This window comes from Bos indicus x Bos taurus, chromosome 19 (assembly GCF_003369695.1).
Source record: "Bos indicus x Bos taurus breed Angus x Brahman F1 hybrid chromosome 19, Bos_hybrid_MaternalHap_v2.0, whole genome shotgun sequence".
In the NCBI taxonomy this organism is placed as follows: Eukaryota; Metazoa; Chordata; class Mammalia; order Artiodactyla; family Bovidae; genus Bos; species Bos indicus x Bos taurus.
This window is the reverse complement of record NC_040094.1, coordinates 25228639-25240044: the sequence shown is the minus strand read 5'-3', so window position 1 is coordinate 25240044 and position 11406 is coordinate 25228639. Positions and strand designations below refer to the sequence as shown.

The 11406-nt window shown below is 42.7% G+C and overlaps 1 protein-coding gene across 1 annotated transcript; it reads left to right on the top strand.

The window, feature by feature from the left end:
• Positions 1 to 6367: 6367 nt before the first annotated feature.
• On the top strand, positions 6368 to 7376 carry LOC113877994 (olfactory receptor-like protein DTMT). Its single transcript, XM_027518764.1, has one exon. It carries the CDS (start codon positions 6368 to 6370, stop codon positions 7310 to 7312), a length of 945 nt encoding a protein of 314 aa, XP_027374565.1. The 3' UTR covers positions 7313 to 7376.
• Positions 7377 to 11406: the final 4030 nt, after the last annotated feature.

Below are 11406 nucleotides of genomic sequence, written 5' to 3'. Positions count from 1 at the left end.
GACTTAGCAGCAGTAGCAGCAGAACGAGTAATTCAGCAGCAAGTTAACTAGGTGGCGTTATTCTTTATATGACCTAGCCTTGGAAGTCACAAAGCATCACTTTCACTACATTCTATTTGTTGGAATGGACCATTAAGTATGGAACACTTTTAGGAGGATGGAAATTAGGCTCCACCACATGAAGGAAAGAGTGTCAGAAATGGCAGACATTAAGCCTGTTTATTCATGCGGAATATGGTACTAACTCATGAATAGACAGGACAGTATAACAATTTATAAAAATAAACCCATGTGTATAGAAAACTTAGGACCTGAAATCAGTAGAGAAGAGAGACTACTCAATAAATGTTGTTGGGACCACTGGGAAGCTTCTGGAAAAAAATAGACTTAATTTTGAACTAAGATATTTTTTATGTCTTTTTATTTTGTCACCCTGGGAATCTTTGCAAAGTATGTGTTTCATGGTGGTATTCTACTGGCTTCTTTTTGTCTACAGGATAAAGCCTAAACTCCTAGCTGCTACTCCTTATGGTTTAGTTGCTAAGTCGTGCCTGCCTCTTTGCAATTCCATGGACTGTAGCCCACCAGGCTTCTCTGTCCCTGGGATTTCCTAGACTCCTAAGCTATTTGGGATATTTGCATCCTGGTCCCTGCTTTTTATGGCATCTCCATCTTTTTTCCCTGCTGAAAATGTAGGCTCCCCAGGACTACTATCCATTCTTTAAATAAGCAGTGATTAAGCTTTCATATTGGAGAAGGCAATGGCACCCCACTCCAGTACTCTTGCCTGAAAAATCCCATGGATGGAGGAGCCTGGTAGGCTGCAGTCCATGGGGTTGCTAAGAGTCAGGCACGACTGAGCGACTTCACTTTCACTTTTCACTTTCATGCATTGGAGAAGGAAATGGCAACCCATTCCAGTGTTCTTGCCTGGAGAATCCCAGGGATGGGGGAACCTGGTGGGCTGCCATCTATGGGGTCGCACAGAGTTGGACACGACTGAAGCGACTTAGCAGCAGCAAGCTTTCATATAGGAGCTTTTCTTCATTCCAATCTTCCCCAAAGTATAGTCAGGTGTGATCAGTGATTGTAATCAGTCACTACTCCTGGACCCTGAGAGCATTTGTCCTAGAGAGGTCCTGGGTAATTGCTTTCTCTTTAATGAGTTCCTCCAGGATCCAGACTCCTCTGGGATCCAGGGCCCCTTAGGCCCAAGGATGTGCAGAATGGGAGATGTGAGAAGGGAGGTTTCAGACACAGGTGATGACTACAGAGGCAGATAGTGCCCCTTAGTGAATAAAGGGGAGCAGGATCTCAGGTCAGGGTCCTGCAGTCACCCTCACACACTGGGTAAGTTGGACAGATTGTGAATGAGCTAGTCACTTAAGGTCCTTCCAACCTGAGGGTCTTGATTTCCCAGGTTATGTGATGTTCTCCAGCAGAGTTTTTCAGGTATGATAATCCTCCTGTTTACCTCTCAACTTAGCATGATTTCTCCACATTCTAGAAATGATTTGACTGCTGTTAACCAGTTTCATTAGTTTTTTTTACTAATGATAGAGTGTATAAATATTACTATGTATTATAACTCATAAGATTGGGTTATTTCAAAAGAAGACCTCTCTGCAGGTCAGGCATTTAATGCAATGGTCAGTAACCCTTGACTACCTATTGGAATTATTTAAGGAACTTTAGGTGTCCCAGATGGTATTAGTGGTAAACAACCCACCTGCCCATGTAGGAGACAAGAGACACGGGTTTGGTCCTTGGGTGGGGAAGATCCCCTGGAGAAGGGCATGGCAACCCACTCCAGGATTCTTCCCTGGAGAATCCCATTGACAGAGGAACCTGGCGGGCTACAATCCATAGGGTCGCAAAGAGTCAGACTGAAGTGACTTAGCATGATGCAAGCAAGGAGTTTTAGATAGCAAACCCCTCTCCCCAGAGGTTCTGATTTATATTTACTGGGGGAGGGTGCAGTAATCTATGCTTTTAAATACATCATGGTCCACAGACCAACAGAATTGGGAATCACTAGCCCCTTGGACTGCAAGGAGATCCAACCAGTCCATTCTGAAGGAGATCAGCCCTGGGATTTCTTTGGAAGGAATGATGCTAAAGCTGAAACTCCAGTACTTTGGCCACCTCATGCGAAGATTTGACTCATTGGAAAAGACTCTGATGCTGGGAGGGATTGGGGGCAGGAGGAGAAGGGGATGACAGAGGATGAGATGGCTGGATGGCATCACTGACTCGATGGACATGAGTCTCAGTGAACTCTGGGAGTTGGTGTTGGACAGGGAGGCCTGGCGTGCTGCGATTCATGGGGTCGCAAAGAGTCGGACACGACTGAGTGACTGATCTGATCTGAAGGTAAAATTTGTGCTCAAAATACAGAATTTTAGGCACCACAGCAAACCTGCTAAATCAAAATAAGCATTTAACAGGACCCCTGTGTAATTCATGTGTAAATTAATTTTTAGAAGCACTGCCCTTTGTGATTCTTACGGGCACCAAGGACTGAGAACCAATTCACCCGCCGAAGATGAGAGTCATTGCTTGTTAATGGAGCCACTGGTGCTCTTATCCTAGATCTCTAGCAGCATCTGCAAGTGCCAGCTCTCTGGTTTGTGATTTCTAATAAAAACTCTTGACACCAGAGATGAGCAGCACTGGTTTTCCAGGGAAGCAAAATTCTGGAAAATCAGGTGCATGAAGCCTAACTCGATGCTTTCCCCTACTGCCACACCAGCTAGCACATTAAGTCCACAAATAAAAAATTATTAATGTGGCTCAATTAAACAGCATCAGCAGGGTGAAATCCCAGCATCTGGAATTGATCTCTTTGAGGGATGGAACTTAACCATATTCCTAGCACTCCTTAGTTTTCTCAGCTCTGAGGCACAATCGTATCTGGAAAAAAATTGGAAGAAGGTCTCAGGGGTAGAAATTATCTTTATTCCTTCCTTTTCTCCCCAAATTACTTAACATATCTGTCACATTTAATTTTTTTTTCATTATCGATTTCCCTGAATCCTGTGGATATCAATAGAAGGAATACAGTGTGGGTGTAGATTCTGATTGTTCAGGCTGTCAGGGAATGGCTGTCAGGGAACTCTGCTCAGTGGTAGCCTGAATGGGAAGGGGACTTGGGGGAGAATGGATACATAGATATGTATGGATTAATCCCTTTGCTCTTCACCTAAAACTATCACAACATTGGTTGTTAATTGGTTATGTGCTGTGCTGTGCTTAGTTGCTTAGTCGTGTCCGACTTTGCAACCCCGTGGACTGTTGCCTGCCAGGCTCCTCTGCCCATGGGAATTCCCCAGGCAAGAATACTGAGGTGGGTTGCCATGCCCTCCTCCAGGGGATCTTCACAACCCAGGGATTGAACCCAGGTCTCCCACATTGCAGGCGGATTCTTTACCATCTGAGCCATCAGGGAAGCTGAATCAATCAGTTATAAAACCAAAACAAAATAAAAAGTTTAAAAGAAAAAAAGAGTAGTGTGGTTGAGATAGTCTAATACTTCCATGAGTTTGAGGTTACATCCAGGCATTCTGTAAAAAAAAAAGTAAAAAACTAGTGAGCTCTTGTTCTGAGAGGATTAAGTAGGAGTAGATACTCTAAAATAACAGGAGTTTTCTGTCTTGAAAGTTGGAGGAATGCATGTCCCATCCTGAAGTACGGCCAATAAATATTTCAAAAAATGAAACATTGGCTGCAGTCAGGCATTATTCCAGATGCCGGCACTGCTGCAGTCGTGGAGGCATATATATGGCCTTGCCTGCATGGGATTTACAATCTGGTGGGGAAAGACTGCTGCTGCTAAGTCTCTTCAGTCGTGTCTGACTCTGTGTGACCCAAAAGACGGCAGCTCACCAGGCTCCCCCGTCCCTGGGATTTTCCAGGCAAAAACACTGGAGTGGGTTGCCATTTCCTTGTCCAATGCATGAAAGTGAAAAGTGAAAGTGAAGTCGCTCAGTCGTGTCCAACTCTTAGCGACCCCATGGACTGCAGCATACCAGGCTCCTCCATCCATAGGAGTTTCCAGACAAGAGTACTGGAGTGGGGTGCCATTTTCTTCTCCGGTGGGGAAAGACAGCTGTAAACAAATAATACCCCCGGGCGTCGTGTGCTATGGAACAAGCACAGGATGCTGTGGAAACAAAGCACTCGGTTCTTACCTGGTCTAGGCTGACAGGAGGGTTTAGCTGAGTAAACGGTGTTGACTTAAAAATAGTCACAACCTAAAAATTGAATTATGTTTTGTTCGGTGGGAATTTTTAGGGCTTTAGGCCCAGGAGACAGTATCTTAAGCGACCCTGAGAGAACTGCTCCGAGGAGGCGGGGATTGGGAGAAAGAATCAGGTTATATAGAAGTTTGCAACAAAGGGCAGGTAGTCTGAGCATTAAAGCATTTTTGTAGGGCTTCTCTGGTGGCTCAATAATAAAGAATCTGCCTGCCAACACTGGAGACACAGTCTCTGTCTCTGATCCGGGAAGATCCCACATGTCGCAGAGCAACTAAGATGGTGTGCCACAACTACTGAGCCTGTGCTCTAGAGCCCGGGAGCCGAGACTACTGGGTCCACAGGCTGCGATGACTGAAGCCAGTGCTCCTAGGGTCTGTGCTCCGCAACAAGAGAAGCCACCGCAGCGAGAAACTCATGCACCACGGCTAGAAAGTAGCCCCTGTTCCCCGCAACTAGAGAAAAGCCTATGCAGCAACGAAGACTCAGCACAGCCAAAAGTAATTTTTAAATAAAAAAGTATTTTTGTGAATTAAAGTTGGACACGACTGAGCGACTTCACTTTCACTTTTCACTTTCATGCATTGGAGAAGGAAAAGGCAACCCACTCCAGTGTTCTTGCCTGGAGAATGCCAGGGATGGGGGAGCCTGGTGGGCTGCCGTCTATGGGGTCGCATTGAGTTGGACATGACTGAAGCGATGCAGCAGCAGCAGCTATCTCAAGGAATTTAGAACTATGTATGGGAAGATGCAAGAATCTGGGCTCACTGAAATCGTTCCTTTCTTATGCATCTTAGTTATCTGGATACACAGTGTCCTGTGATTTTTTCACATCTTGAGTTCTTCAGTGCTCACCATAGGGAGTAGCTGAAGCCTGATGGCTGCCAGGGCACAGGTATTGTTCTCCTTCCCGAGTGCCCTGGGGTGCTGGGATTACTAATGACTGTGACATCCTTGTTTACTGATATGGCAGGAAATATTCCATTTCCCAGGGGCATGTAATATGCCTGATGGATAAATACAGGCAAACCAGGTGACGAGGGAGCCAAGGGAGGAAGGTGCTAGGTAGGAGGACAGCAAGTGCAAAAGGATGGAGCAAGAAACTGACTTTTAAATGCAGCCTTGGTGAGAGTGGGGTGTGTGTGTCATAATGGGATGAAGATGTGGAGGCAAGGGTCAGATCATGAAGCACCTTTTGGCCTCTGAAAGAGCAGTGAGAATCCATGGAACTTATGAGGATAATGGTCAGATTTTTATCTTAGAATGCCACAGTGTAAAGAGATTGAAGGGGAGTAAGTATGGAAGCAGGGAGATAAAGAGGCTGTTAAGTAATACAGACAAGTTCTAATGTTAGCCTGGTCCAGGGTAGTGAGGGTTGGGACAGTAGTGGATGAATTAGAGAATTGAGTGGGAGAATCTTATAGCACTTGATAGAGTGGGTCCTGATAGTGACAGAAAGGAGAGACTGAAAGAAAACTCCTAGGTTTCTATCTTGGGCCTGGATTTCTTTTACTGAAGTATCATAGACCTGAAGGAGTGGGTCGGGAGAAGGGCAGAGTGGGCTCATGAATTTCATATGGGATCTGTGGATGGCTGAAGAGCCTTGTGGTATTCCATGGGGAACATGATCACTAAGCCAATGATGAAGGTGATAAAAGTCTACCCATGAGCTTTAGATGGTAATGGATGCCAAAGGAATATGTGCGTTCTTCCAGGACTGTAGATATAAAAGTATGAGAACGGTATTTAGGAAAAAACCCAAGAAAACACCAATATATGAGAATGGAGAAGAAACCAATCAAAGTGACTGAGAATGAATGGTAAGGAAACAATCAGGAGAGCCAATGTGAGCACATAGAATATAGAAGATGAGAGTGTTTTAGAAGGGAAATTAGAGTTAATATTCTTTTACATGCTAATTGATGAGGAATGAAGGAAAAGTCTTAAAAGTGGCTTGGATTTGGAGACGTAGTGTATTTTTGGTTACAAAATGTTACAGATAATGACGGTGAAATCAATCATTGACCACCAACTAACAGACATAATGTTAATTTTTATTCAGGTGTTTAATGGACACCATCATTTTCTCCTAAAGATACTGAACACAGAGCATGACAGGAAGAAATCAAACTGTTGTCTCAGAGTTCCTCCTCCTGGGCCTGCCCATTAGACCTAATCAGCAAGACCTGTTCTACACTCTGTTCCTGGCCATGTATGTTACCACTGTCCTGGGGAACCTCCTCATAATGTTCCTGATTCGACTGGACCCTCACCTCCACACACCCATGTATTTGTTTCTCAGTAACCTGTCCTTCTCTGACCTCTGCTTCTCCTCTGTCACAATGCCCAAATTGTTACAGGACATGCAGAACCATGTCCCATCCATCTCTTATGCTGGCTGCCTGACACAAATGTACTTCTTCCTGTTTTTTGCAGACCTGGAGAGTTTCCTCCTTGTGGCCATGGCCTATGACCGCTACGTGGCCATCTGCTTCCCCCTGCACTACACCACCATCATGAGCCCCAGGCTCTGTCTCTTCCTGGTGGTGCTGTCCTGGATACTGACCACGTTCCATGCCATGTTGCACACCCTGCTCATGGCCAGGCTGCATTTTTGTGAAGACAACGTGATCCCCCACTTTTTCTGTGACATGTCTGCTCTGCTGAAGCTGTCCTGCTGTGACACTCGAGTTAATGAACTGGTGATACTTATCACTGGAGGGCTCATTCTTGTGATCCCCTTTCTGCTCATCATCATGTCCTATGCTCGAATCGTGTCCTCCATCCTCAAGGTCTCTTCTGCCAAGGGCATCTGCAAAGCCTTCTCCACCTGTGGCTCCCACCTCACTGTGGTGTCCCTGTTTTATGGGACAGTTATTGGTCTCTACTTATGCCCATCAGCTAATAATTCTACTGTTAAGGAGACTGTAATGGCTATGATGTACACTGTGGTGGCCCCCATGCTGAACCCCTTCATCTACAGCCTGAGGAACAGAGACATGAAGGGAGCCCTGGGAAGAGTTTTTTACAAAAAGAAAACTCCTTTTTCTCTGTAATGGTAGAGCTGAGATTTCTACACAATTGTATTCAGTAGGTATATTGACATTAAAATTGGGATATTAACCCAGACTTATGTTTTCCCCAAAGGTCTTTTGGTTAAGTTACATAGCTAGAAATTGCCAAAGTAAAAGCTAAAGTGGAGATATGTAGCTGCGAAGGAGGAAACAGACAGAACAGGCTCTGTTTTGAAAGCAGGACTCCATCTTGGGCTAGACTGTGGACTTTGAGCTATATGCCCAGTGTCTATGAAAATGACATACCAACTGGAAAACTGGACCCCTGGAAGGAAGAGCCCCAGGGCTCCTACCTAGACCCTCTGAAGAATGCCCTAAATATCTGTGTAACTGAATAGAATCATGCATTCTATTATGCTTATTGGAGTATGACTACAGACCTATTGATAATTGTCCATTGTCAACTACCTAGACTTAAGGCATATGGATCACAGGTTAACTTTGATTGTATCTTTCTTTTCCTTTGTTCAGACTAGTTTCAGGGAATTTGAGGAGGTGGGTTTGAGCACGTACACATAGGGTATATAGGGTTTTCAGAAAAACTGGTCAGGCTCCTTGGCTAAGAGGAGACTCTGCCTTAGGCCCGCAGGTGTAATAAACTGCACTCCACTATCTGCATTGTCCTTCTGAATTTGATTTCCGGAACGCGAGGCTTCAACAGCTGGACTCAAAAAGGGGATGTCAGTGACCTGCAGGCAAGGGCTTCCTCTTCGTTTTCCCCAAGTAATTCTAAGAAGCATCATTTAAAAAGTTTTACTTGATCTTTGTCTTAAGTTACTAAACAACTATTTATGATAGGGCCCTCGAGGGGTCTTATTGATAAGATGGCTCCTTATGTCAACCTTGCAAACGAATAAAATCACAGTGATCTGCAGGACTGACCAAATTGCCCTAATGGCATCCTGTTGTCTCACTGGCGCCTATCTTCTCAAAGCTGCAAGACCACCAGATTCCAGACCTCTGGCTACGTGACCATCCTTTCAGAGAATTTTTCGTTGGTAGGGTATAAGAAGGACTCCGTCAGAAAGGGAGGACAATGGTTCTCCTTAAGAGCCAGTCACCCTCTCTTTTCCCTCTATTAAATTTCCTTTTCTTGCCTGATTGCCTGGCTCGCTCTCTTTTTCTCCTCATTTGCCTTACAATTTGTTTTTTTTTTTTTAACCCAAACCCTGCTTTAAATAATACCCTGTCCTCTCAAGTCAAAACTCAAAATTCTCACTCTGCTAAAAGAAGCTTTGCATTATTGAATACAGATTCTTCCTTACATCTTCTTCTGCAAAGGTTCACATTATTCTCTCTTAGCCTTTTCTCCTCTCATTTATTTTCACGACTCCATTGTCTTTTTGACCTGACCTGAACCTCAAGTGAACTTTCTATTTTCTTTGCTACTATAAGTTTGTCTTTACCTGAGAACTAACTCACAGCTGGTGTCCTAAAAGTTATTCCCTCAGGTATGGGGAAGGAAGCCAGAGTCTAGTTACCAGCCTCACTCTTCAAGGGTGTCTCTCTCTACTTACTTATTTGGAATTGATCAACACACCTTATGGGCTTCCCCAATGACTCAGCAGGTTCACTTACCATAAAGTCCTCTAGGTTCATCCATGGCTTCACAAATGGCAGAATTACTTTCTTGTTTTAAGTGCTGAATAATAGTCCACTGTATGTGTATACGCGTTTAAAAAGTCCATTCATCTGTTGATGGACCTTTGGGTTGATTCGAAATCTTGGCTATTGTGAATAATACTGCAACAAATATGGGAATGCAGATATCACTTTGAGGTCCTGAATTCACTTCCTTTGGATATATAGCTAACAGTATATAATGTTTCCAATTTCTCCACATCTTCTCCAACATTTGTTAGCACTTGAAAAGTTTTTTTTTTTTTTTAAGTCTCTCACTGTTTCCATTGTTTCCCCATCTATTTGCCACAAAGTGGTGGGACTGCATGCCATGATCTTAGTTTTTTGAATGTTGTTTTTTTTTTTTTTTATGTTATCTTTTTTAAAAACGAGCATCCATCTCAACCCATCTGTGGTTTTATCTCAGTATAGTTCAATCTGCATTTCCTTGGTGATTAGTGATGTTGAGCACCTTTTCATATATGCTGCAGCCATTTGCATGTCTTCTTTGGAGAAATATCTCTTCAAGTCCTTTGCCCATTTTTTAGTAGGATTATTTGTTTTTTAAATATTTGACTGTGCCAGGTCTTAGTTGCGGGTCCTTTCAGCTGTGGCACGCGAATTCAGTGGCTGCATGTGGGGGCTTGACCAGGTGTCCAACACAGACCCCCCTGCATTGGGAGCATGAAGCCTTAGCCCCTGGACCACCAGGGAAGTCCAGGATTATTCATTTTTTGATTTTGAGTTGTAGAAGAGTCTTATACATTTTGTACATTTACTCCTAGTAAAGATGATGATTTGCACACATTTTCTCCTTTCCCACATGATGCCTTTGTACTCTATTGATTGTTTTACTTCCTGTGCAGAAGCTTTAGTTTGAGATAAAATCAGAATGAATAAACCAGGGGTTATTTCCACTTAATCACATTATATGATCTTTTAATTGAATGCAGTTTGCTAATATTTTGTTGACAGTTTTGCATCTATATTTATCAGGGATGTTAGCATTCAGTTTTCTTTCTTGTAGTGTCCTTCTCTGGTCTTGAAATCAGGGTAATGCTAGCCTCGTGAAAGGAGTTTTGAAGTGCTTCACCTCTTCAGTTTTTCAGAAGGATAGGTGTTCTTCTTTATTAAGTTTTGGTGGAATTCACCAGTGAAACCATCTAGTTTTTCTTGTGTGAGTTTTCGCCAATTGTGTCTTTCAAGAAATTAGTCCTATTCACTGAGGTTATTAAATTTGTGGGCATAGAGTTATTCATAGCATTCTGTTATTATCCTTTTAATGTCCAGGGGATCTGTAATGATATTTCTCTCAATTAGTAAATCATGTCCTCTCTTTTTTTTTTCTTAGTTAGCTTGCCTAGGGGCTTACCATTTTTATTGATCTCTTTAATAAAGTCAGTTTTTATTTCATCTATTTTTCTCTTGATTTCCTATTTTCAATTTCATTGACTTCTAAGTTTTCTTATTTATTTTTTTCTGCATATGTTGAACTTAGCTTGCCCTTCTTTCTCTAGTTTTCTACGGTGAAAGCTTAGATTATTGATTTTAAATCTTCTTTTCCAACATAAGCATTCAGTGCTTTAAGCTTCTCTTAAAGTTCTGTTTTTGATGCATTGTACTTTATTTAGTTCAAAATACTTTAAAATTTATCTTGAGCTATCTTCTTTGCTGCTAAGTCGCTTTAATTGTGTCTGACTCCCTGTGACCACATGGACAGCAGCCCACCAGGCTCCTCTGTCCACGGGATTCTCCAGGCAAGAATACTGGAGTGGGTTGCCATTTCTTTCTCCATATCTTCTTTGACTCCTGTGTTATCTAGAAATGTGTGTTTAATTGCCAAATATTTGGGGATTTTCTAGCTATCTTTTGGTTGTTGATTTCTAGTTTAATTCCTCTGTAGTCCATGAACAGACATTGTGGGATACATATCCTTTAAAAAATTTTTGAAGTGTGTTTTGTGGCTTAGAATATGGTAAACCTTGGTAAATATTCCGTATGAACTTAAGAAAAATGTATAATCTGCTGTTGTTGGATGAAGTAGTCTTTAGATGCCTATTGTATCCAGCTGGTCAATGGTGGTTTTGATCAAGTTCAGCTGTATTCCTACTGATCTTATGCCTGCTGGATCTGTCCATTTCTGGAGGGATGTTGAAAGAGCGATCTTGAAGTTTCCAGTTATGAGTGGATTCATCTACTGTTCCTGGCAGCTTTTTGCCTCACACATTTTGATGCCCTTTTGTTGGGTACATACATATTAAGATTGTTATGACCCTTTACCATTATGTAATGCCTCTCTTTATCCCAGAAAACTTTCCTTGCTCAGAACCTCATGTATTTTGAAGATAATTTTTGTTGAAAGAGAAGTTTACATACAATAAAATGAACCCTTTTAAGGGTGTTGCTCAAAGAGTTTTGACAAATGTGAGCACTCAGGGGACCTCAATTCTGGTCCA

Coding starts and splice junctions, on each gene's coding strand:
- LOC113877994 (XM_027518764.1), top strand. CDS start 6,368: ATGACAGGAAGAAATCAAACTGTTGTCTCAGAGTTCCTCCTCCTGGGC.